At 43.8% G+C, this 27,775-nt stretch overlaps 2 protein-coding genes across 2 annotated transcripts in view; one reads left to right on the top strand and one right to left on the bottom strand.

Moving 5' to 3' along the window:
* PXDN (peroxidasin) overlaps positions 1-27,775 on the bottom strand; it is a 163,222-nt gene that overhangs the window by 128,732 nt on the left and 6,715 nt on the right. The gene's annotated exons all lie outside the window — the stretch shown is intronic.
* Positions 23,005-23,181, top strand: LOC115870947 (ATP synthase membrane subunit K, mitochondrial-like). Its single transcript, XM_045294253.1, has one exon. It carries the CDS (start codon positions 23,005-23,007, stop codon positions 23,179-23,181), a length of 177 nt encoding a protein of 58 aa, XP_045150188.1.

The raw sequence follows: 27,775 nt of genomic DNA, 5'->3' as shown, positions 1-27,775 counted from the left end.
GTCAGAAAACCAAAACGCAGAAAACCCACGGGGTTTGTTTTGAATCAGTCACCCAGAAGAGTCTGGGGATGCCGCACTCGGAGACGTCGGGTTTTTCCTGCACATCACAATATGTTCTGTGCCTCACTGTGTAGCTACTTCACTTGGGAAGACTTGAAGCAAGCTTATTAATTGTGCAGTTTCTGCATAGATTATAATGCCATTGAAAATATTACTCATAAGGCATGGTTTTCGAAGGAATGGGATTATGGAAGCATCAGCTCCCGGCTAGGAGTTTCATTCCCCTGCCCAACTGTGTACAACATTCCATTATCAAGAAGTTCAAGTTGATTTTAAAATGACAAGGAATCCAAGAAGTCAATATTCATGTGGAGCAGCCGCCAAAGGATCAAAGAGCATACTGCATTGAGCAAACCTCCTATAAGGGGGGAAAAAATCTAAGTGTTAAATAGGAAATCTGTCACTTTGAGGACTGAGGTGTATCTGACCCAAGTCGTAGTATTTGGAGTGGCCTCATAAACATGGGGAAGTTGGACGATGAATTGATGAAGACCGAAGAAGATGCATTGGAATCATGGTGCTGATAAAGGATATTGGCTATTTCATGGATCGCCAGAAGGATTAACACATACATTACATGTTGGAAGAACTACAGCCAGAATGCTTCTTAGAAGACAAGAATGGCAAGATTTTTTTTAATCTCATTTACTTTGGGCACATTATCAGGAGGGAATGGTCCACAGAGAAGGACATACTGCCTAGGAAAGTAGACGGGCGATGGAAAACATGAAGACCCTCAAAAGAGAGACTCACACAGTGACTGCAAAAAAAAAAAGCGTTCGTGCATCCCAACAGCCGTCAGGATAGTGCAGGACCAGGCTACGTTGTGTTCTCCTGTGCACATGGGATCCCTGTGAGCCAGAGCTAACGGGATGGCACCTAACAAAATCACAATGAGGAAGAAAACAGGCCAGGGAATTGCCACTCCATTAGGCAGATGCCATGCTTTCCAGCCCAATTTCAGCTAGACAACAGCTGGCATAGCTCCACCAGTGAAGCATCCTCCCTTTTAAGGCATCATTTCAGAGCATTCCGAAATGCAGCGAGAGAAACTGTGAGAGTGGTCAAAAGAAGCCTTGCATTCAGAAGGATCCGTGGTCTGGAAAGTCTTCACAGGACTAGCTCATGCCAGCATACTACCAAATATAAGTCCGGGCTGTGCAGACTCCAGATCTGCTGCCTTACCCTTCGAGGGAGTCTGTGACCCTGCTGATGAAGATGCGCTAACAGGGTCCTTTTCTGCCTGCTCACATTGGAGGAGGCCCCATCATTTGCAACACAGAGCCCAGATAGCTCTGCACACTGTCATGTGGTGCTTTTATGTTTCAATGATTTTTTCCCCTTTCCCAACGTTGTTCTGTCTTCGTTAACACTGGCAAATTGCACACTGACCTAAAACCCAAGAACATGCTGCAATTTATTGTTGGACAGCATCCCACCAAGATTTGGGCCCAAAGGAAGGCTTTTTAATACAAATAGGCATCGGGTGACCAAGTCCCCCTTGAGGAATCTGCCATCGAATTGGCTTGGCAAGGGCCTATTCAAGAAACACGGATAAAAAGACAAGGTTCATACAAAAGCAAACACTTGCCTAAGTTCTACATACCAGAACTGTTAGTAAGAAGAGGACCCAAACTGTCCAGCTGGGGCAGAGGGGATTATTCATTGGAGATGATAAAGTGAGCCTGAAATGTGCATCTAAAGGAGGATATTATTCCCCTTCTGAAAGAATCTGCCTCTAGTCCAACATGCACAATGATCATGTTCTGTATATAATCTATTTCCCAAATGAATGGTAAATCCAGAAGTCAGCAAATTCATCTTTATCCCCTTACAGCCCAAAAGTCAGCTCCACTTTCATGGGTCAGCAAGCCCCACTTCCCCAAATATGTGCAGAAGCAACTCACACTGCATGCCAGCCTCCTGCACTCAACTTTGCTTGCTTTGTGGGTTGGGAAGTTCATTGCTCCACTCCATGCTCTGGCTCCTGGTTCTGCAGCTGCCCCTCTAATGTTATACCTGTCTTCTGGATCCAGAAGGTTCATAGTGCTGGGATCTCAGGCCCAGAGGACATGCTCCACTTCTGGCTCTTGCTGGTAATAAGATCTCTCTTCTTGCTTTTGTTAAACCTATCACATTGCTTCTCAGGGAGCTCATTTTACACCCAGAAGGATGACACTCCGAGGAATCTTGTTCTCAATTTCTCACAGGTGAATCCTAGAAGTATCTTCCCCTGTCTTCTCACTGACCCATGCAGGGAATGACCGGTTGGGGCGGGTTAGAGACTTGGGCTAGAGGAGGAACATGAAATCATTCATGAACTAGTCCACTGCCCCTGCAGCCATTCATCGCCAGTGTGGCCTGGGTCATTCAACCAATCCCTATAAGCCTCGTTTCTTTTCTCATTTGCAGAAGGGAACTAACCGTGAGGCTGCCCTAGAGGTCTCAGGGAGACAGTGAATGCACACAGCAGGCACTCTTTGACTTGAGGATGGTCCGTTCAGGACCATCTTTGAAGATGATGGAGGAAGAGGAAAACGAGGCCTGGGGATGAGACTAAAAGGCCATGATCTTGGTCTCGCTGGTCAGAAAAAGACACAGACAGAGAAAGAAAGCATAGAAACAGACATGTAGATGTAAACAGAAGTATGAATTTATGTATAGATACTGGTCATATCATTGTGGTAAGTAAGTAAATACCATATAAATAAATAGATTCATAATTAAAATGACAGTATATCATGTCCTAATGATTATGGACTCAAGGATTACAAATATTTTTTACTTAACTGTATTTTTAAATTCTTAAAGGAATGGCCATGTTTATATAATTGCACGTTAGTAAAATAACGTTTGACCCCTTGGATTTTGCTTTACTTTTCAAAGAAAAAAATGTACTCTTTTAAGTCCCCTTTCCTGACAGCCTTCCTCTTTCAGTACCCATTGTTGTTTACTCCCTTAACATTTGCTAGTTCAAGTTCCCCAAAGAAAACATCAGCTTGTGCTAAATTTGGTCATAAGCTATTGGCCAAACACCTGGATTGGTTGTCCTAGGACCAGATGTCCACCCCACATCTGATGAGGTGTGACCTGGGCGGAACAGGATCATATAACCTACAACCGGAAAGCAAGAGCAGCGAAGGAGGCCGTTGCCTCCAGAAGAAGGTATGAATGAAGCAGGCATGGTGAGCTTTTGTCTACTTATTGAGATTGTAACGGATGAATGGGTTAATTGAGTTTGCTCCAGCACACAAAGATTAAACATGCTCTTTGAGTTCAGCCAAATAAACGGATAAATCATGTTACTCCACTGGGAAAGCAGTTAAGACTTAAGCAACTGGCTAGCAGAAAGTCACACACCCTCAGCACAAAACCAAGTCCAAGAAGTCCCTGGTTCCTGGCTCTACTAAAACAGATTTTTTTTTTCCTTACTGCTTTTTGGGAAACTCCATATCAAGCTAATTGTGCTTTACTTACCTCCACTTAGCCAAATGATGATAAATGGAATCCACAAATATTTACAGCAAATCATTTCGATCTATGAGGCTCAAGTACTGTGCAAATTTGGGACTTCCTACACACACCAAATTTAAGACATTTTTTTAGGAAAAATAAAAATGTAATTCAAGATAATTGAACAAGAAATTAGTTTTAAATGCTAGTTAAAATAGCTTTAGCAATCAGAAAATATCACAGGATAAAAGTGGTATGGGGCAAGTAAATACAAAAAGAATTTCTAGGTGACGGGTATAATGAGCTTTTAAACTTAATAAAACTAAATCTTAACCAAGGTAGTCACCCTTGAAAATCTAAGAGAGAGACCTATTACTTGTAATTAAGCCTACCCCACATGACTAACTTAACCAGCCTTCCCTTCAGCTCTTTGGCTGGAATACAGAGCAGTCTGTTTGCAACCGTTTTTAGAGTTCTTGTGGCCCAGAGGAACAAAGTATGTCTCAATGTGTCAACCCATTTAGCTCCAGCTTCCGGATACTAGTTAGGTTTGTTGCTTAGAAGAGCTGAAAAACAAAACCACCGAAACCATCTCCTGTTGGGGATTAACCTCTCTGGAGCAGGGTGGGAAAGGCTGCTACAGAAGAACTGGGAATCCCAGGACACAGAAGGTTGCCCTAAGTCCACAGTAACCACGGAGGAGAATGGACTTAAGGCCAGTCATCCCAAACTTAGTAGAAAAGAGGCTTGAGTCTCTATGCAGACTTCTACTAGCTCTCTCTTTTCCTATAACCCTCGCGTTCAACTTCCTATCCCATTTTCAAATCATGAGGGAGGCTGGGAAGGTGCGGGCAGGTCTATGTCAGGGCAAAGGCATAGGGCTATCATAGCACTCTCCTGGGTTTGTTTAGGTCTCTGAGCGATGCCAGCAGGTAACACACTAAGATGTTGAAGGGTCGAGTCTCCCCAGAGGCAGAGGTTCTATTTCTAAATATGCAGCACTGAAAATCTTCTGGAGGGCACTTCTACTCTAGCATAGGTGGGGTCACGGTGAGTCAGAACGAACTCCATGCCTGCTGGATGTCTTGGCAGGAGTGGGTGGGCTTTTGTCCATGCTTGATCCCTTCCTGAACAGGCAGCACCCAGAGAACAGGGTTTGTGGACCCTCCACCTCAATGCCTAACATCAGGAAGCATTTAAGTTGACGGCTGGATAGATGAATGCATGGGGGGAAGGAAGGCAGAAAATAGGCCCTGACACAGAAAATTACCAAATGAAAGCATATAAGAAAACAAATGCTCAAGATTCGTATTCAGCCACCTGTTGCCAAGCCAATACAAACATCCCGTAGGTCTGCATAATTAACAGTGATGACTAACCGTATCCACTCTGATTGCTATTTTTAAAAGTTAAAAGTGTTGTTCTACTGGGTGAAGACTTTTAGAAATAGGCCAGGAATCAACAAGTCTAATCTAGATTCTTCTTCACTAAGCAAAGCCTGCATGTGGAGGAAGAACATAAATTGAACGACCGGAAGTCAGATGAATGGCAGCCTTTGTTTCTCGTTGGTGAACCACACGCACATACTTTCATTTTGTCCACAAAGTGCGACTTCTTTCCTACAACATTTCCGAGGAAAGAAATCTTCCTGCCTGGGATAGCAATTGATTTTTCCTCACAGAACGAGAAAACGCATTCATATATGAGTTCTAATCCTTATAGCAGACCATTGCCCTCTCTACCAGAGTCAGCACTATATTTCTTAGATTCACTATGAAATTCCATTTTTACGATGATTCATTTTGAAGAAATTACTAGCATGAAGTCAATGAGAGGACTGTATTTTCAGAGAATCATTTGAAAAACAAATGTACAAAGGGGTTTCAGGAAGGGGCTATGAAACGGGCAGGGAACTCACATGATGGGACATTTCCTGTGCCCTGGACTATACTTATTCAATCTGTATGCTGAACAAATAATCTGAGAAAGGGTATTACATGAAGAAAAATATGTCATCAGAATTGAAGAGCGGCTTCTTAACAGCAATACGAAGGGGTCCCCCCACCCTCACCCCCCCCCCGAAAAAAAAACACAGACATTTTTCCGGCTAGGCGAGCATTAGTGCACCCAGTGGCCTCACCTGAGAAATTTCTCTCTGGTCACAGTGAACTTTTTGCTAACAGCAGTTTTGCTCCAACCTCGTTTTTTGTATTGGCCAATTTTAAAAAGAACAGCATGTGGCTGTGAAATTTTGTTTCCTGCTCGGGGAAAATGCTGCAGAAACTGTTGAGATGTTGAACACAGCTTACAAAGACAGCACTCTGGGAAAAACTCAAGTGTAAAAGTGGTCTTCTCATTTCAAAAAAGGTGATATGTCAGTTGATGACAAATATCTTTCCGGATGTCCATCAACTTCCCAAACAGACAAAAATCTCGACTCAGTGTGCGTTTGGAGTTTGTTCCACCGGGTCAGACTGCTAATCAAGGTTTCAATGTATAGGCTCTGAAAAGATTGTGTATAACAGTGTGTGCTAAAAAGGGCCTGATTTGTGGCAGACAGGGGACTGGTTTGCCACGACAATGCACCTGCTCATGTAGCTATCTTGGTGTGCCAGGTTTGGGCCAAAAAACAGCATCCCTCTCTTGCCCCACCCACCTTACTTCACCTGACCTCTCTCCATGCAACTTCTTTTTGTTTCTGAAAACGAAGAGGGACATGAAAGACAGCGATTTGATGAAAAAAGCAAGGGAGGTGCTGTCAGCCATCCAAAGAGAAGAGCTTGAAAAAATGTTTCCAAGAATGGAATCACAAATTTGACAGATGTATTAAGTGTAATGGAGAGTACTTTCAAGGTGATAAGGTTGTTTTGTAAAAAAAATAATAATAATAAACTTAAACACATAGCTTTGGGAAAAAATTCCATTTTGGAGGTGGTACCCTCTCATATGCCAATGACACAGCCTTGCTTGAAGCACACGCTGATAAAGCGCAAGGCCTGTGGCCTTCAGTGTGGATCACAACTCAATGTAAAGAGAACCAACATCCTCACAGCCCAACCAATAGAAAACATCACGATACATCAAGAAAAGGTTGAAGTTGTCAAAGATTTCATTATGCTCGAGTCAACAGGAACTTCTCAAGGAAGCAGCAGTGGAAAAATCAAATAGTTAGAGATAGTATACCGAGGGAATAATGGCTGTAGCAATCAATTAACCAAGGAAGTAGGTGCTATGTGAAAAAACCACAGGCTGCAGAGACAATGCGGTGAGGGGAGCCCAACAAACCTCAGCCAGAGCAGGCCAAGCACGGTGCCACTGTCAAACAACTTGGGATGCCTATAGAGCCTAAACCTCAGTTGTCTTTCAGATCAAAGATCCTCCTCCTGAAAGACCATGTTCCACTGGTTTAAGGAGCATGGATACCTCGGACACATGTGGTCACGAAGTGGGCTAAAAGGGAGGTTCCAGCACTAACCCAGGATTTGAACTCAGAATAAAAGAGTTGGGTGCATGCTCAACTAGTGATGGTAAGTACCCCAGATACCCTGGCTATGGACTCTGTCTTGAATCTTCAGGCATCGACTTGGCCCAATGCGACACGGGCACATGGAAAGGCAGTCCAGGAAAGAGTTAATAAAAACCTTAGCACTGCACAACTGCCCAAACCAGAAACCGGGCCCCAAGAAATACCACTTACTCTGTAAACTCAAGGAGAGTCTACTGCCTACTGCGTCTCCCTTGTAAGTCCCCATTCTTTAATTAATGCAACTTTGCCTAGCCTCTTTGTCCACAGTGGTATCCAAGAACAAAATCACATGCTCACACTTTGTCTACTAAGTCAGGCTTCCTTCTGACAACATTCATGAATAAAGAAATATTCCTGCCTGGGAACTAGAAGAGCCTCTGAGTCTTCTCCACAGAAAGAAAAAATGTGTATTAGTATAAGAGCTATTGATCATTTTTGAAAAACCTCACCATCTCTACCAAATGAAAAAATCTGCTGTTAAAGATGCTGTGCTAGTCTGGGTACTTTAGAGAAACAAATCCACAGAAACTCATGTATAAGAGAGAGCTTTATATAAAGGGTAAGTGCACATCAAGGAAACATCCCCACACAGTGCTGCCCAAGCCCACAAGTCCAACATTAACCCATATGTCCGACACCAATCCACAAAGTCCTCCATCTCACAAAATACACACTATGACGCTGACTGCAGGAGGAAAGCCGAATCAGTGAGCATGTGAGCATCTCAGCTCAGCACTGGTAGGGGTCTCCACACGGCTGCTCCAGCACCCAGGACTGCATCAGGGTAGGTCCATGCAACTTCACCTTGGGGATGTCTTGCAGGAAGTGAGCCTTGCCAGCTGAAGCAGGGAACTGGCTAAGGCAGCTGCACCCTGGTGCGACCATCACAAAGCAAGAGACCAGAGAACTAGAAAGGCGAGGCTCACCAAGTCATTTATCTCTCTGCCCTTCAATTAACCCCACATGTGTTTATTGGCCAGGTTGGCAAAATAAACTTTAACTATCTCAGATGTCTTCAAAAGGTTACAGAATAAATGGCTAATCAGGTATCAGGCATCTAAGACCCAAAACAAAACCATACCCGAGGTGAATGGGGGCAGCGGGGAGGAAGAGGGGCATGGAGTGGAGATCCAGTGGCCATTTGTAAACAACTGGACATCTCCTCACAGAGGGGTCACAGGGAAGAGATGAGCCAATCAGGGTGCAGTATAGCACCGATGAAACACACAACTTTCCTCTAGCTCTTTGGTGCTTCCTTCCCCACACTATCATGACCTCAATCCTACCTTACAAACCGGATTAGACCAGAGCATGCATACTGCTACAGGTAAGAGCCGGCAACGCAGGGAATCCAGGATAAATAAACCCCTCATGGCCAATAAGGAGAGTAGAGATGCCAGGAGAGTAAGAGGAGGGAGGGTAGGGGGAGAAAAGGGAAATCAATCACAAGGATCCACCTAGAACCTCCTCCCAGGGGGGCGAATAATGGAAAAGTGGGTGAGGAGCAACAGAGGATGATGTAAGATATGGAAATAATAATCCACAACTTAAGGGTTCGTGAGAGAGGGCGAGCGGGCAGAGGAAGGAGGGAGAAGAAATGGGGAGCTCATATCAGGGACTGATAAAGAGAATGCTTTGAAAATGATGATGGAAGCATATGTGCAAATGTGCATGACAAACTGGTGGAATGTGTGGATTGTGATAAGAGATGTAAGAGCCCCCAATAATAGCTTTGTGGTTGTTTTTCTTTTTAATGTTACAGAAGAAAGATGTCCCTTTGGGAACTAAGGTGCCCCTGGACAGTTGCTCCATTTACACATGAAAGCAGAGCGGTGGGGATAAGAAGAGCTACAGAAGAACTGATGGTTTGATTACAGGGCTGGCCAAACATATTGAACTTACCATGGGCCAACAGAAGAAGAAACAAGCCTATCTTGGAGGAAATACAGCCAGTATCCTCTTCAAAAGTGAGGAATGCAAAACTTAACTTCAACGTGCTTTGGACATGCTTTAAGGAGGGTCCAGTGCATGGAGAAGGAAGGATATCATGCTTGATAAAGGAGGAAGTCAAGGAAAAAAGGGAGGGAGTGAGGAAAGAAGGGAGGAAGGAAGACGCACAGTAAGATGGACTGCCCCGGTGGTACTCAAACAAATGAGGATGGTGCAAGCCAAGACAGTGTTTTGTTCTAATTGTACATAGGGTCGTTGAATCACTACTCAATGGCACTTAGCCACACTCCAGGGCTATCAAGATGTTATCTTCTCACAGAATAATTAGAAAATTGTTACATGGCTCCTTTAACTAGGTGGTTCCTTAAACTGAACTCATTAAGGTCAGCACACGCAATGGCCACAACCCAGCTGATTGAAATGAGAGTGTTCTCTACCTGGAGAATAGCCACCATGCATCGCAGCCCATCCCCAATACTTTAGAATGCACCATTCTTTCTTAAATCAGGTGAGTTTGCCCCACTTTGATCTTCTTTGGCACTGCTTCTACTTTTCTTTTGGCACTTATATTTAAATTGGCATAATTTAATTCAATCAAGATTGTGATCACACAAAACAATAGCTTCCCTTTTAAAGTCACCTTTTGTGCCAGACATTGTGTTAAGAGATTTATCCCTACACTATTCAGAATGGAGTTCCTGGGTGGTTACCTCCAGTTAGGCACTCAACTACCAGCCCCAAGACCATCCAAACGCTACAGTCAGGTCGATTCTGAAACACACGGGGTTGCCATGAGTTGAAATCAACAGCGAGAAGGAAAGAAAAATTCTCAAAATATTTCTACAGGTAAGAAAATTAAAAATTCAAGAGACTAAATAACTTACTTGAGGTTGTGTGATTGAAAAGCAACCGCACCAGGATTCCAGCATAACTTCTGCCCTGTGTAATGCTAGCTCAGTAGTTTCAGAGTTTATACTCATAAGCAATTGCTTATTCAAAAGTGTTTTTCTTAGCCCTCAAATACCTTTCAAGAAGAGATCTCTGTCCGTCCATGTAGCTTATGAAACATCTCTCAATATAGTTCCACTGCCACCATGTTTGTTGTTATACTATATTGTTCAGTAGACTCTCTCTGTGCTGGACCCCGAGACCACGGTGCACTGAAATCTAACAGCCACTTGTTCATTTCATATCCCTAGTACGTAATGTGCAGTGGCAATTTGATGACTTTAAAAAAAATAAGTTGATTCACTAGCTTTGAAGTTAATATAGCCTCAAAGGCAAAATACTTTCTCCCCAGAGGAAGATCAAGTAAAAATGTTAAGAATTTTAAGTGTCCTATTGGTATGCATAAGGGGCATGGTAGTTAAGTGCTCACCAGCTAATTAAAAAGTCAATTGTTCAAACCCAGCAGGCGCAATTCAAGGCAATTCAATTCGGGAGAAGGATGCAACTGTCAGCTCCTATCAAGTCTTGCAAACCTTAGAGAGCAGCTCTGCTTTGTCCTGCAAGATGGTTGGGCCTCCGAATTTGACCTGACAGCAATCGGTTGGGTTTGATATCTGGTTATCCTCACAGAAGCTGTGAGGCACTAACATAAAGAAAGGTTTTGCATTAGCAATTTGGGCAATCAACAGAGCACCTCCTGCTACAGAAAGCCTTTGAATCCATCAGCAGGCAGCATCGTTATCTAGAACATGGGCCTCACCTTGCAGAAAGTGGGGAGCTGAGCTGAAAGATCTTCAGAGGGCCTATCCACACATGAATTCAAGGCTGTGATTTGGCCACTGGTCTAGAAACTGTGAACCAGACATCAGAGAACAAATATAAACAGACCACAAACCAAGAATTATCAGAATCCAGATAAAGCTACCCCCCAATTTTAGCATCAGACCTGCAATTGGCTTGGTTAATGGAATATATTGAATTTAAAGCATTTAGAGAAAAAAATGAATGATAACGATCAAATTGTAGTTGCTGAGCAAGTAAACACAGACATACGTATACCATATCTCTAAAATTCAGATGTTAGAGAAAGTGTCTGGGCCGGGTCCAAACTAGGCAGCCCCCATTCAGACTAAGCTGAAGCAGGTCTGGGCCCTACACGTGCTTCCCTGCACATCCCAAAGGTCAGCAGCAGCTGGCGCCAGATAAGATAACCAGTGAAACCAGTTGTTCTGGGTTCAAAGAAAGCCAAGAGGAGTAGACAAGCAATTCTCCCAGTCTCCAGACCCCATATGCCGATTGCCATAATTGCCATACATTCCTCACCACCCCTTTAAAAACCCTCGCCCCCAACTGCTAAGCATGACTTCCCTGACCTGTTGGCCTAGGTCATGGAACCTCGTCTGGAGCTCCCCACACCCCGTAATAAAACTATTTCTGTTTCTGCTCTCCCTTGTCCTGTCAGTTATGTCTGTCTTCCTCTCTGGTCCTCAGTTCCGCTTTACATTTGGTGCACGAAAACCCGGGAGAGGTAGGGACATGGGCTCCGTGCTGTCCCGGCCCTGCTTCAGCTGGGACGCAGCCCACCCCTCCTCTCCTCTCCAACCTCCGGAGCCTGTCTGAACGAGGGACTTCTGGTCAGTATCTCTCTGTGTATGTTAGTTCTGTCTCGTTTGTCTTGTTTGTCGCTCTGGACACTGAGGACCAGCAATCTCATACAGGAACATAGGATCCGCGGGAGGCTAACTAGCTGAAAGCCCTGAAAAGCAAGTATGCTGGGAAGCTGAACATGGCTCCACTGCAGGGGTTTATTCTGCAACCCTAGTTCCAAGAGGAGCTGGAAAGAACTGCCTTTCCCTGAAAGGGGTGCAACGAGAAGGCCTGTTTCTCGTGTCCATCTTTTCTCTGTGTCTCTCTTCTCTCCAGCCTCCAGCCTTTGTCTCTGTGTTTACCTCCTGGGATTCCTGCTGATAACAGGACGCCTAGCACTAGGCCGAGCAGTCACTGCACCTTCTGCCCAGACTGGAACACAGAGGGTGTGTCTGAGCCTTTTCTACCTGTTTGTGTGTTTGGTGTCTGTGGCCCTGCAGTGCTTTTTCTAAAAATTTCTGCTTCCCCTTCCTCTCACCATGAACAGAGGCCTAACTAAACTCCATTTTTACCGGCTATAAAGCCAGGCTCCCCGTCCCCTCCTAGGCTTCCATTGTCTCACTCTCTCTGATCCGAGGTCCCTGTCTGCCGGTTAAAGCTGCAGGCCTGCGCCAGGGAACCTTCCTCTTCTGGAGAGTCCAGGACTCTCCCATGGGGCCCCTAGCTCTGACCGGGACGCCTCTCAGGGTTACCGGACCACCTCCTGACTGGGGTGCAAAGGGGACAAGGGGATGCCCTTCTCCTCTGTCCATACCCCCTGAAGTTTGAGACACAATGGGAAGTCTTCTGTCCCCACCCCCTAAGGACAGTCCTTTGGGGTGCCTACTGCCAACCTTACTGAATTGGCTTTGGCTTCTGATCTCTGCCCTAAATGCCTGGTCTTTTTCTGTAACCAAGTTTGGCCTCAATACCAATTGGACAATGAGTTGCGCTAGCCAGAAAATAGGACTTTCGATTTTACCATTCCCCGCAACCTCAACACTTTTTGTCAACAAACTCACAAATAATCAAAAGTCCTATATGTTCAGGTCTTTTTCGTTCTTCGCTCCCGTCCCTCTCTACTACCTGTCACCCTGCTCAAGACCTCTTAGCCAAACACTCTTAATCAGGTCCAGACAGTACTCCCCTTCTGTCTTTCTCGGGATCCCTGACTCCTTATCTGCACCCCCAGTAAGGCCTCCTCCATATTCTGGGTACCCCTCACCGTCATCTCCTCCGCTATCCCCTCAACTCCCAGAGGCTGAGGAACTGTGCCTCGGACACCCACCCCCTCCCCGAGCAAGACCCCTCAGACTCTCTGGAGACTCTCTCTCTCTCCCCTTCCCAGCTCCCTCCCTGCTCAGCGGCCTCTAAGCCAACACCCTGTAGCCTCTCCCAGACCTCTCCCAGATAGGGAAGCAGTGCACAAATCCACTGTGGGTCGCCACCCTGAGCCTGGCAGGAGGAAGGGGTCAGAAAGCTCCGAGAAGTAACAACTTAATAATCGCCGCACTTTTAATTTCAATATCCTCTGAAATCTCGACAATTTCTGCCAGCGAACTCACAAACAGCCTTAGATTCTGCATACAGGCCGCCTTTCCTCTGAGCTCCCATCCCTTTCTCTGCATTTCCTGCTCCCCTTCCCAAGTCCTCTTGACTAAAAAAAATTCCTCCTCTCCTCCTGCTTCTGCAGCCCTCTCTGGTGTCTAACTTTTCAGACCTGCCTAAACATCTTGTCTCCCCTCTTACCCCTCTCCCTATTCTGGCCACCCGGAGCCCCCCACGTCTTCTTCTCCTGCTCTAGCTGCCTTGCTGGAGAAACCTGAGTCTGCACTCGCCTCTCTGGTTAGCAAGCACACGCAACGACTGCAGAACCCCCCTTGTCCTTTGTCCACTCGGGAAGTGGCCAGGGCTGAGAGAGTGGTCCGGTTCATATTCCCTTCTCTCTCACTGATTTATCTCAGATTAAAAAGCGTTTAGGCTCCTTTATAATGATCCCACCACCTATATTAAGGAGTTTTGGTATTTAACTCAAGCTTACTGATTTGTCCTGGCATGATATTTTTGTCATGCTTTCCTCCACCCTAACTGCAGGTAAAAGGGAACACATTTTTCTCACTGTTCAGCAGCACTCCAACCAGGTTGTCCTAGGCAGTTCCCAGACAAAAACCTAGTTACAGTTGTCAAATTAACAATCAAGCAGGCAGGGACAGACATATCTGCCAAAATAAAATGCTTCAGTGTGCCCTGACTTGGCTTCAGGCCATTTCCCATATAGGAGTCAATTTTGACAATCTTAAGATCACTCAAAAACCTGACGAGAATCCAGCTACCTGTTTAAGCTGCTTAACTGATGCTTTCCATTAAAAGCTTAAAAAAGCAGAAGAAAGGCCCTCAACCCTGGTCTGAGATTTAGCAAATATGGCATTTAAGGTTTTAACAGCCGTGAGGAGCAGGCAGTCAGCCCGTGATGCCTGGTTCTGGCAGAAGGTAAATTACCAACCCAAGCCTTACTAGCAGCCCTGCGGCTGGCGATTCCCCCGAGGCCCAGATGGGCAGCATGGGGCAAGCGTGTATGGGAACAACGACGACCACCTGGTGCCTGATTCAAGTGCAGAGAAGGGCACTGGTCACAGAAGTGCCGCAGGCCTAAAGCTCCAACCAAACCCTGCCCGTTGTGAGGTCAAAGCGGAAGTTCGACTGTCCTTGGAAAAGCGACAGGCCCTTTGCGTCTCCACGTGGGGGGCTGTCCTTCCAATTCCTGACCCACCATTGGCCCTGCTGGGATTGGCCAAAATCTGAGGAGACCCTGACTGGATCCCCGTCACCCTCGCCAAGCCTGGGGTATTGCTCAAGGTATTGGGTAAGTAATTTCCTTCTTACACAGAAGCTATCTTTTCTGACCTGCCCTCATTTTCAGAGCTAGGCAGTCCTTCCTCAATCTCGGTCATGGATATGGATGGCAAGCCTACCTGCCCCAGGTGTACTAGCCCTTTACTCATTTCTCCTTAGATTCCCTTTATGTCCGGTCCCTCTGTTGGAAAATGACATTTTAAATTAGTTAGGAACCTCCTTATACCTTACTTTTGGTCTCACAGTACCTCTGCTTCTTCCCCTTCTCTCAGCCAACCTGGAAGAACTGGCCCTACATAACTCATTGCTTCCCAATGTTAATCCATCATACAATGCCTCCTTTCTAACAACCTCATTGCTCTTACCCATTCTCCCTGCAACACTCCAATCTTACCAGTAAGAAACCAAACGGTACTTATTGCTTGGTCCAGGACCCGCACCTCATTAACGAAGCTGTTATCCCCATACACCTGGTAGCTCGCAACCCCTATACTCTCTTGTCCCACATTCTCCCTTCCACTATACCTTTTTCATCATCCCCTTAACCCAGCTTGTCAGCATTCATTTGCCTTTACCTGCAGCCCCTCCTAAAACAGATCTAAAGCAGACACAGCCCAACTCCCTTAACTTCTCTCTCCCTCCAAGACACACTTATCTCATTCCACTGCTATCTGTTTAAACCTGTGCCCCACCCCCACCATTCAGAGTTTAACTCTAAGTCAAAGCTGCCTTTAACAAACTCCGACATGCCCTCCCTCACCCTCACCCCTCACCCCTGCGTCTACCAAACCCTGCCAAACCTTTTTTACTCTACACAGGCAAAAAACAAGGTATAGCGGTTGAAGTCCTGGCTCAGCCCCTGGGGCCCGCTCTATCCCCTATAGCTTGTCTGTCTAAGCAACTAGTCAGAGGCTGGCAACCCTGCCTCCAGGTTCTGGCAGCAGCCACCGCCCTCACCAAAAGAGCCCTAAAGTTAACCCAGGGAAAGCCTATCCCCACAGGCTGTAGGACCTCCTCTCACACTGAGTCCTGTCTTTGCTGTCTCCAAGCCGCTTGCAGAAAATCTATCACATGTTTATCGAAAACCCTAACAACTCCGTGCCAGACTCCCTCTTTAAGCCCAGCAACCCTCCTGCCTCAGCTCCTAAACTTGCTGGAACTTAGTGATAACTCCTGCCCCCAGGCAGTTAAAGAACTAACACTGCCCTGACCCAGACTCTCTGATCAACCATATCCTAAACCAGATCTAACTTTGTTTGTTGATAGCAGTTCTGTCATAAATGCCCAAGGGACAACAGCAGGTTGCAAATGCTGTCCTCTCACTTGACCAAGTCTGGAAAGCTGCATGCCTCCCAATAAAAACTACTTCTCAAAAAGCGAAACTTGTTGCTCTCACTTGAGCTCTCCATCTAGTTAAAGGAAAAGACGGCGAATATATATTCTGATTCTAATTATGCGTTCCTTAAAGCTCACTGTCATGACACTATCTGGAGAGAGTGGGGATTTTCTGACTACCAAAGTGTCCCCATAGTAAATGGTAAATTAATAGTTAATCTCTTACAGGCTCTTCAGCTGCCAGCAAAAGTAGCCATCATCCATTGCAAAAAATATATCAAACTGACAACTCTCTTGTCTCCTTCCAAAGGCAGTTAACATCCTTAGCACGAGTCACCCTACAAAATCGCCAAGCTCTTGACTTATTAATAGCAGATAAAAAAGGAACATGCATGTTTCTAAATTAAAAACCGTTGTTATATTAATGAATCGGGCATAGTTAACAAAATGTTAAGGTACTCCGCACCATGGCCAATAAAATCAGGAAATGTCAATAGAGCACCACCAGCTTCTCCTGGTTTCAAAATCCTGCAATAGCCTGGGTTATGCTCCTCATCCACTCTCTGATAATAATCTGTGTACTTTTGCTTTTAGCTCTTTGTGTGTTTAGATTCTTGCAGGAATGGATGAAAGATATCTCCAACCTGACGTTCACTCAGCTTCTTCACCCTTACAGTCCGCTGGCGACCAGCCCCCCCAAACTTTCCAACTCTTAATCCCCCCTTTCTTTGCCCTATCTCAGCAGGAAGTAGCTACGGAAAAAAAATGTCGCCCCATTACCAATATTAAGACACTTGGAATGTCTGGGCTGGGTCTGATCTAGGCAGCCCCCATCTGGACTAAGCTGAAGCAGGTCCGGGCCCTGCATGTGCATCCCTGCACATCCCAAAGGGCAGCAGCAGACAGCACCAGATAATATAACCGCCAGATAAGATGACCAGTGAAACCAGATGTTCTGAGTTCAAAGAAAGCCAAGAGGAGTAGACAAGCAATTCTCCCTGTCTCCAGACCCCATATGCTGATTGCCATAATTGCCATACATTCCACACCACCCCTTTAAAAACCCTCGCCCCCAGTTGCTGAGCACGACTTCCCTGACCTGGTGGCCTAGGTCATGGAACCTCATCCGGAAGCTCCCCTTCCTCTCCCCTCCAATAAAGCTATTTCTGTTTCTGCTCTCCCTTGTCCTGTCAGTTATGTCTGCCTTCCTCCCTGTTCCTCAGTTCTGCCTTTACATAAAGCATCTGCTACTATGTTCCCCACAATATATGGTTCTCACCTCTACTCCAAGTCACGCAGCCTGATGAGTATTACACATCAGCTCTGTTGTTTCTAAGTAATCCATGTCCCCCTACATGGGAACACGCATCCTCATCTTCAAGAATATAAGGACAGGGACAAGAGGGGGAATGAAAAGGAATGGCCCCAAATAAGCTAATCACAACCCTTGGCACAGAGTAAAATGTTGTAGGTTGTAGATACCCACCCTGAAAAAATCAAGACAAGCACAAGAGGGCTTTGGAAAGTTTGTAGAAATACTCCATTATCTTTTAGCATCATTTTCCCCCCAACTTTTTGAAGCCCTCGCATACACAAAAATAAATACAATGGTATTCTGAAAGTATTGTTAACAGCAACAGAAGCATTTGTTCAAATAAATGACACATAGTAAAGGTTTGATTAAAAAAATGCACCAATTCCAAACAAGTAAATGCGGTGCGGCCCTTATGAAGCAGCCCTGTAACTATTGGCAAAGACACGTTGTCTGACAGGCTATTCACATGTATAGATTAGTCTGTAGGCGTCCAACTCTGTACACACTGAAAGTGCGGGAACCTCGGGGACAGCTCTACTTTGTCTACTTAGGAGTCTACTCAATGGCAGTGGGTTTCTTTCATCTGCAAAGATAAGGGAGTGTGTGTTTCTGAGGAAAATCAACAAATATGTGAAAAGTTTTCTCTAATGATAGAGCTAGGAGTGAGTTTTGTTTTGTTTATCTGTACTTCATATTTTTTCTACTATGAACATAAAACTTCATGGAAATATTTTAATATGCCAAAGGAAAAATAAACAGGATGGTATAATTAAGAGGGGAAACGAGCAGATTTCATATTCTCTTAGCATACAGCTTGTTTCCCAAAAGAAACTCACCCTTCTTTCAAACAGGAATGGCTAATTTGGCATGTCTGCTCACGGAAGCCAACTTCATGCTCTAGAGGAGGTAAACTATGAATAGTTAAGAAGTCCTTAAAGGCAAGGGGGGGGGGCGCAAATTTTCAATGATCTTAATAATCCCTATACAATTTGTGCATTACTGGAAGTAAATAGGAAGAGCCGGGAATCTTCCTGAGAGGGGTCATGCACATGCGCACAAGCACACAGGCACACCTCACAGCCCTGGCATAAAGACATCAGAAAATGCATGATTGACATCCGGAGTACAAATTGTACAGAAACACAGTGGACCCCTGCTTTTCAGAAGCTAACAAATCAACCGAAGGATAAAAGACTGCATTTTCTCTTTCTATACCCCCAGCACCTCACCAATTATTTTCTGGAGCTACATAACACAGAGCTTGTTTTCATAAAACCCCACATCTTTCTGGACAGTTGGAGAAAAGCCTTTAGTACTCAGAGAAATATGGCTCTGATCCTTGGGGTAGAACTATTGACACCATTGTACCTTTACCACACCTAATCACATTTGGCAACGACATCCAAACCAAACCAAACTCACTGCCATCCAGTTGACTCTACTCATAGGGGCCTGATAAACTTGCCTTTCCCTTCAAATTACAAGCCAAACTCTTGCCATCAGAATAGACTGAGTTTTAAAACTGTATTTATCTCTGAGAGATGCCTGCTGGAGCCCTGCATAATGATTTCAGCTGGGGATCAGGAAAGTAAATTACTAGCCTAAGTCAAAGAACACAAAATTAAGAGAATTCTTAAATCTAGGAGGCTTCTTTGTCAGACAAAGCAACAGAAGCTGAGAGCTGCCTTATGTATACACCCAGTAGCACTGTCACTGACAGCAACGAAGGCCAACAAGGGAGCAGAAATGAAGATGTCGAAAGCAGACCAATGACAGGTGCGGTGGCTGAAAATCAATGGGAGCACAGTAACCACAGTAACTCTCTACTAGAGTTCAGCACAATAGTGGCAGAGACGAACATGGTACTCAAAAGCCGCTTCCTCCTTTCCATACTGCTAAACTACATTTCCCAGAACCCTGGCATCTAGAGTGGGAAATGCTACCAGTTCTTAGCCATGAAATGTGAGCAGAAATGATGGCATCACTTCCAAGACAAGGCAGTTATGGGCAGTGTGCAGAGTCTACGCTTTACCCCCCTTCAGTGGCTGGCCAGAGGACCAGGCACTAATGATGATAGAATTCCAAATGCAAAAGGAGCCCAGAACACCCCCTCATTGAAGGGTTGAGGGGAGGATATGAGCCAATCAGGGTACAGGGTAGCAACGATGAAACATATAACTTTCCTCTAGTTCTTAAATGCTCCCCCCCCCCCCAACTATTATCATGATCCCAATTCTACTTTACAAATCTGGCTAGACCAGAGGATGTACATTGGTACAGATAGCAACTGGAAACACAGGGAATCCAGGACAGATGACTCCTTCAGGACCAGTGGTGAAGGGAATGTGGGGTGGAAAGGGTAACCGATTACAAGAATCTAGGTATTGCCTCCTCCCTGGGGGAGGGACAGCAGAGAAGAGGGCGGGGGAGACAGCTGACAGTGTAACTTATGACAAAACTATAATAAGTTGTGAATTATGAAAGGTTCATGAGAGAGGGGGATGAGGAGGGAGGGGGATAATGAGCAACTGATATTAAGGGCTGAGGTGGAGGGCAAATGTTATGAGAATGATGAGGGCAGCAAATGTACATATGTGCTTGACACAATGGATGTATGTATGTATGGATTGTGATGAGAATTGTACGAGCCCCCAATAAAATGATTTTTTTTTTCAATTAAAAAAAAGAGCCCAGAACCCAAGTCGTTGTTTTAGGCAGGATTGGCTAACATTTTCTTTTAAGTAATTTTATTGGGGGCTTGTACAACTCATCACAATCCATACATCCATCCATTGGGTCGAGCACATTTGTACACTTGTAGCCATCATCATTCTCAAAACATTTTCTCTCCGTCTGAGGCCTCGGCATCAGCGTCTCATTTTTTCCCCTCCCTCCTTCATGAACCCTTGATAATTTATAAATTATTATCATTGTTGCATGTCTTACACTGACCAATGTCTCCCTTCACCCACTTTTCTGTTGTCCATCCCCCTGAGAGGGACTTATAGGTAGATCGTTGAGATCCGTTCCCCTTTTCTCCCCCCGCCTTTCCCTTCCCCTCCTGGTATCGCTAATCTCAATATTGGTCCTGAGGGTTTATCTGTCCTGGATTCCCTGTGTTTCCTGTGCTCCTATCTGTACCTGTGTACATGCTCTGGTCTAGCCAGATCTGTAAGGTACAATTGGGGTCATGATAGTGGGAGGGAGAAAGCATTAAAGAACTAGTGGAAAGTTGTATGTTACATCAGTGCTCTACTGCACCCTGACTGGCTTGTCTTCTACCCACAACCCTTCTGTAAGGGGATGTCCAGTGGCCTACAGATGGGCTTTGAGTCTCCACTCCACATTTACCCTCATTCACAATGATATAATTTTTTGTTCTGGGTCTTTGATGCCTGATACCTGATTCCATCAATACATCATGATCACACAGGCTGGTGTGCTTCTTCCATGTGGACTTTGTTGCTTCTCAGCTAAATGGCCACTTGTTTATCTTCAAGCCTTTAATACCCCAGATGCTTTATCTTTTGATAGCTGGGTTCCATCAGCTTTCTTCACCACATTTGCTTATGCACCCTCTTTTTACTCAGCAATCGTATTTGGAAGGTGACCATCATGGAATGCCAGGTTAATAAAAAGAACAAAGGTTCTTGTGTTGAGGGAATACTTGAGAGGAAGCCCAATGTCCATCTGTTACCATAATACTAAAGCTATAAATATAGGTACCATATATACTCGTGTATAAGCCAATCTTTTCAGCACAATTTTAATGCAGCTTTTGTGGTAAAATTAGGTGCCTTGGCTGATATTCGGGTTGGCTTATACTCGAGTATATATGGTACATAGACCTATTTCCTCATTCCCATATATAAATATATTTACATGTGTACATCATAACTGCTTAACCCTGCTTTTATAGCTGGATGATGACCATGGATAAATAGAATCAGTGAACTATGGATGCATGTAAATGAACCAATAGATACAAGAGAGGGTAACCGGAACACTCAGAGGGGGGGACACAGATATAGATGAGTAATATGCCGCATATGTGCATATATATACACATATATAATATATATGCACTATATATGTAACTAGAATAATCGATGAACAGGATACAGATATATATTAGTAGTGTATATGTGTGTGTCTATACACAGATATATATATGATATAAATATACTATATTGGTAATTGGAATATTCAAAGGAGGATACAGATATATATGAGTAATATATTTTGTATGCATACACACAATATATACTATATATATACACATACACACACGTATATATACATACATACACACACTATATGGATAACTGAAATACTCAGAGGAGAATACAAATATTTATAATTATTTATAATGTCCCACCACTCATCTGTCCATTTATCCTGCTGTGGTGGTTTGCATATTGCTGCGATGCTTGCAGGTATGCCAGCAATTTAGACGCTACACCAAGAAATGGACCCTGAACACGAATAACCAAAGACCAGGTGAGTTGTGGGATGACATCAGGAAATCATACATGAAGAAAGCATGAGTGAACAGGTTTTGGCAGAGCGTCCAGAATAAGCACAGACTAAGAGAGGGACTAGACACGCCTCTTCTGAGGGATTAGCCATGGAAAACCCCACGAATAGCAGAGGGACACTGTCTGATACGGTGCCAGAAGAGCCCCACAGCTTGTAAGGCACTCAAAATAAGACCGGGGAAGAGCTGCCTCCTTCCTCAAAAGAGAATGTAATGATGTGGATGGAGGAAGGCTTTGGCCCACCCCTTGCTGATGAGACACTTCTCCAAATGAGGAGAAAAGAACAGCTGCAAATATACATTAATCATCAGAATGTGAAATGCATGAAGTAAGAATCTAGAAAGCAGGAAGCTGTCAAAAATAAAATGGAACACAAAGATCTATATCCTAGACTTTAGTGAGCTGATATGGACCAGTATTGACCATTTTGAATCAAGCAATCGTTTTGTTTATTTACTGTGGTGTGAAGGACAAGTTGAAGAGGAAGGGTGTTGCATTCATCTGCAAAAGCATTTGGGATCTATATTGAAGTACAATGCTATCTGTGATAATATCTATACACCTACGAGGAAGACCAGATAATACAAATATTACACAAAGTTAAGCATCAACCACTATAGCCAATGATTTCAAAATTGAAGAATTCTACAAACTATTTCAGCCTAAAATTGATCAAAGATGCACTGATATAATTACTGGTGATTGGAATGTGAACATTGGAAACAAAGCAGAACGATCAATAGTTGGGAAATACGGCATTGTTAATAGAAACAAAGCTGCAGATCACATAATAGAATTCAGCAAGACTCGTGGTTTATTCATTGCAACAAAACCCAGACGACACCTATGGAACTCCCCAGACAGAATATGCAGGAACCAAACTGGACACATCCGTGAGAAGAGATCACGGGGAAGCTCGATGGCATCAGCCCCCACAAGGCCAGAAGCCGACCATGGAACAGATCATCATGTGATCATATTCAAGTTCAGCCAAAATACAACCTTGAGTGCTTTCCACCTGGATTTAGAGGCTGTGTCAAGAAACGGACCCCGAACACTTGTAACCAAAGACTAGGTGAGCTGTGGGACGACATCAGGAACATCACACGTGAAGAAAGCAAAAGGGAATTAAAAAGATGGGAAAGACAGGCCAAGGTGAAGGTTTGAAGAGTCTTGGAACCTTGCTCTTAAAAGTAGAGTAGCTAAAGCAAGAGTTGAATTAACAAATTTGAAGGCAGCTCAAGGAGACAAAGTATAATGCTGTAATGAAATGTGCAAAAACATGGAGTTAGAAAACCAAACAGAAAGAACAAGTTCAGTCCTCCGGCTGAGCCGAGTGGTGGTTGCAGATGTTGACGGACACTAGCTGTGGAATTTGTAGATTTGGCAAGATCAAAATCATGGCAGGTCCAGAAGCCGATGCTCAATTCCAGTTCACTGGTATTAAAAAATATTTCGACTCTTCAACTCCCACAGGTAGAATGAATTGTGTGCTGGCCACATACGGGCACATTGCTCTGCTGGTCCTATACATCACGTTAAGACCTAAAAAACCTCCAGCTGTGAAAGCATCGTAAATGCATTCTCAGCTGCTAAGCTCTCAAACCTGGAGAAGCGAATGTCACCTCATCATGCGATACTGAGTTTGTACAATAAATTATGAACCTAGAAAAGCTGGTTGTTTTTATTTACAAGATACCAAAAATATAAAAACTATACAAAATGAAACAAAGGCAAAAAAGGAAAAAGAACTAGTTCAGCAAGCCACAAGCTAAAAGAAGAAAAAAATCCAAGTCTGGAGTTGAAATAATAAAGGATTCTATGGGCAAAAAAAAAGAAATGATACAGAAAGTATCAAAAGAAAATTACACAGTCACTGTGCCAAAAGAAATTGGTCAATGTGCCACCATTTCCAGAAGTGGCAAGTCTACGTTCAACAAAAGTAAACACTGCCCACCCCGGCACCACTCTCACAGGTGTGGTGATGTTGGAACCCATTGCTATGTCCATCATCTCCTTGAATGTCCTCCTCTTTTTCGGACCCGCTACTTGACCAAGCATATGTCCTTCAGCCATAAAGAGAAAGAAGTCATGATACATGCCACAACACAGATGAACCCCAAAACACCGTGCCGTGTGAAATAAGTCCATTATCAACAAAGAAATATTATATGATCGCATTCATATGGCACAGATTAATGTATAGAAATCAAAAGTTTATTAGTGGCTATCAGGAATGGTACAGAAGGGGGGGGCAGCGAGTGGGGGATCATTTCATAGGAGGCACTAATTGTCTGTTCCTAATGGTGGAATCATTTTGAAAGGGATAATGACAATGGTTGTAAAACAAAAGGAATGTAATTCAGTCAATGAATTTTACATATAACAATTTTTGAATTAGTAAATGCTTTGTTATATATGCTTAGCACTATTAAAAAATGGACCGCTTCAACAAAATGAAAATATAGTGTGATGTTTATACTATAAATAAGTAAAGACAAAATGTATGACAACACCATAAAGCGTGGGAAGAAAGGCACTGTCCACTTCAGTCAGATTGAAAGACTTCAAGATCCAGCCATTGGGTAGAACACACAATGGTGTTAAGTGATTATCCTTACATGGAGCATGGCTTCATTTCTGCTTAACAAATCTTAAAAGGAAGCACTGAAATGTTGAAACTGTTTCCAAGAAACTTAACTGTGTGGTTCTCCTAATACTTTAAGGCGAAGATATTTTATTTGAAATGATGCTGTAAAAGGAAGAAACTCAAAACTCACTGTCGTGGGCTTTAAATGCTAAAGCAACCATGAAATTAATGAACAACAACTAGTAGCCAATAAGGATGTAAAAGAGAATTAGTTGTAAAAACTCTTAATCAAAACAAGGCAGAAAAGAAAGGGGACAGAACTGAAATAAATGGGATAAACAGAAAGAAAAAATAACAGTGAGATGATACATTAGACATAACCATATTTTCACCCATTATTCCAACTTATTTCTATCATTATAGGCAAAATACATTTCTTATAAACAGCATACAATAGTCTGACAGTTTTGCCACTCTACCACTCTCTTTTAAGAGTTCAAAATAGAACTACCAAACATTTAAGGAAGATATAAAATCAATTCTACATACACTCTTAAAAAAAATATATATATATATAAAGGAAGGAATGTTTCCCAACTCGTTTTATGAGACACGATTTACCCTGATTCACCAAACTTAGCAGCTTTAGCATTCCAAGAAAGGAAAACTAAAGACGGATGTCCTTTCTTGTGGATATAGATACAAAAGTCACAAGAGGCAGCCAGTTGGTGAGAGGGAGGGATCGCCAAGGGGAACAAGAGACATTTGGGGGGTGGGGGGTGGGGGTAATGGATATTCTCCTGATTATGCACAGTCTCAGGCACAGACAGATATACGTCGTCAAAACTGATCAAAACTTTAAACAGTGCACCTTTAAATGCCAAGTATGTCTCGATGGGGCTGGATTTTTTTAAGTGAACATGCATCAGGATACATGTCCAAAAAAGAAGTCACTGGTTAAACATTTGCTTCAGACTTTAATATAGAACAAAAGACTGGATGCTAGCTAGCCCTTTTGTAAGCTTTCTGAGCTCCTCAGTGCTCAGGGCACAGACGACTGTTCCAGACGCAGCGGATGCTTACCAAATGACTAACCAGACAGATTGCAGGCAGCTAACCAGGAACACCAGCCCCACTCATTCTTTCTAAGCTCCTCAGATGGGCTGGGAGACCTAGACACAAATAAGTCACGATCGCTATCTTCAAGGAGCTAATCACACAGTGGGCAATCAGATCTGGCACAAAGCACCATAAATATGTGTGTGTGTGTGTGTGTGTGTGTGTGTGTGTGTGTGTGTGTGTGTCTGTGTGTTATTATTGTTTTTTTAAGTCTGAAGGAAATCCTACCAGAAGGACAAAGAGGATTCTAGGGACACAGAGAGGGTCTAATTAGTCTTGACTCAAGAACAAGTTTTATTAAATTATTTTAGGGTATGTCCTCCACTTCCCCAGCCCTCACAACAGTGTCAAGTAGGGGCCAGAGCAACAATTGCAAGAACCAAGAAATTCGTTCACAAGGATCATGGGTAAAGGAATACGAGCGGATCCCTGGAGCCTGGCATTGAAGCCAGAAAACGGAGACTACAAGATTTAACATATTAAACAGCACAGTGACACTTCAAAACCAAAAGAGAGATAAGAACCAGGACACCAGGACTCAATCACCCACTTTCCAGCCTGCAGTTGTCTCTACAGAGCTCTGCTGCTGGACTCTGCTTACATTCATTTGTGGACAAAGCGCATTTCTATTTCAGTTTCTACTTACAGCTAGCTACAAAATAAAAAGCCTGTTGTGCTCCAGTCAAAAAGATAAAAGTGTGTGATTGGCAAACGGGAATTAAACATAATGCATGCTGATCTTCCACCCTTTACCTGATTTTCAAATGAATGAGGAGATTAACTCAGAAGGCTGGAATTTTGCCTTTGTTATTGTTTTCCCTTTACATTTTGAGCCTCTAATCAGTGTGGCCTGTAGCTCTTATCTAACCCGCCCAACAACCGTTTGTCTTCAAGTAAAAATGCCCCAGCTACCCACGGAGGCATGAGCCAGCTCCCATTTTCAGCTCTTGTTGAAGAAGAGAAAGTCCACCCATGACTCCAGAAGCAGCTCCGGGTCCAGGCCTTCCATCTCTCCCAGGGACAGCTCAAGAATGGTCATGTGACACAGTCAGGTTCATTCAAACCAGTGCAAAAACTTCTGTGTGCCTAGGAATGAGTCATTCATTCTCTTCCAGCCAGACACAGGGATTTCGGAAGGTCAACTGAAAGGCAGTAGTCAGTCATCACCAAGCAGGGAAACTGAGTCAAGGCAACAGATACGGAAATTGAGAGCCAAGCCACCAAAGAAAGCAAGCCAGGCCACAAAGTCGGCATTCCACCCTTGATCAAGCAAACCTTAAGGTGGAGTTGCCTTCTGGATTTCAGTTACCTGAATTAATATAGTTTCTATTGTACAACCAAAATAATCCTGACTGAAATACCTGATATGGTACTGCCAGCCAACCGCTGCACTGCTAACTTCAAGGTACGAGGTTCAAACCCACCAACTGCCCCATGGGGAAAAGATATTGTTATCTTCTCCAGTAAAGATTTACAGCCTCAGAAACCCTACATAGAGTTGCTATGAATCAGTATTGACTCAATGGCAGTGAATTGAGTTGACCATGACGTATTAAAAACCTAAAAAAGAATTAATTCTCCTAAAATCTGAAGTATAGTAAAATTGTGGTGAGTTTCTAACAAGTAGGATTCTTTCCAAACACATAGTTTTTGGTTTCGTTTTTTTTAAAAATCATTTTATTGGGGGCTCATACGACTCTTATCACAATCCATCCATTGTGTCAAGCACATTGGTACATTCGTTGCCCTCATCATTCTCAAAACGTCTGCTCTCCACTTAAGACCTTGGTATCAGCTCCTCATTTTCCCCTTCCTTCCCAGGTTCCTCCTCCCCAAGCACATAGTTTTGAAGCACAAGTTCTCAAATGTTAACCTTGTAGTTGTAACTAAGCATATAACATCTTCCCTGAATGACAGACTACTGATGACTTCTGTAACATTCTTCGCAAGTACGATTCTGTGACATGAATGATGTGTACCAACCCTCTAACACAACAATTATTTGATCAGCGACCAACCAGGAGCCTGGCAGTTCAAGCCAATCTGGCTGTTCTGTGTAAGAAAGACCTGCCAGGCCAATCCCACCAATAGTACAGCCTAGGAAACCGGATGAGGTGGTCCTTCTCTGACATCTCAGTCAAGATGAGTGGAAAATGCATTTGATGGCACCTAGGCCATCAACAACAACAATCACGTTTATCACATTGGCCAATTTTCACCATTATGCATTTCCAAAACTTTCCATCGCCTTTTTTGTCCTGCACTCTGGACATGGCATACATTGAACACTTAATAAAACCACACATGACCCACCTCCCCAGGACTATCCCTCCACAGAAGTTAGCAGGGGTGGGGAGGGTATTTGAGAGTACACCCACCATTTGGGAAGATAAATCATCAATACTTATGGTACTTTCAAAAGGTATCTGAGTTTTGATAATGCACCAAATTCAACATAGTAG

This window comes from Echinops telfairi, unplaced genomic scaffold (genome assembly GCF_000313985.2).
Source record: "Echinops telfairi isolate 266 unplaced genomic scaffold, ASM31398v2 ScPeMD7_3509;HRSCAF=4178, whole genome shotgun sequence".
In the NCBI taxonomy this organism is placed as follows: domain Eukaryota; kingdom Metazoa; phylum Chordata; class Mammalia; order Afrosoricida; family Tenrecidae; genus Echinops; species Echinops telfairi.
The sequence above is the reverse complement of the archived record's forward strand: the minus strand, read 5'-3'. Positions and strand labels throughout refer to the sequence as shown.

Coding starts and splice junctions, on each gene's coding strand:
- LOC115870947 (XM_045294253.1), top strand. CDS start 23,005: ATGGCAGGTCCAGAAGCCGATGCTCAATTCCAGTTCACTGGTATTAAA.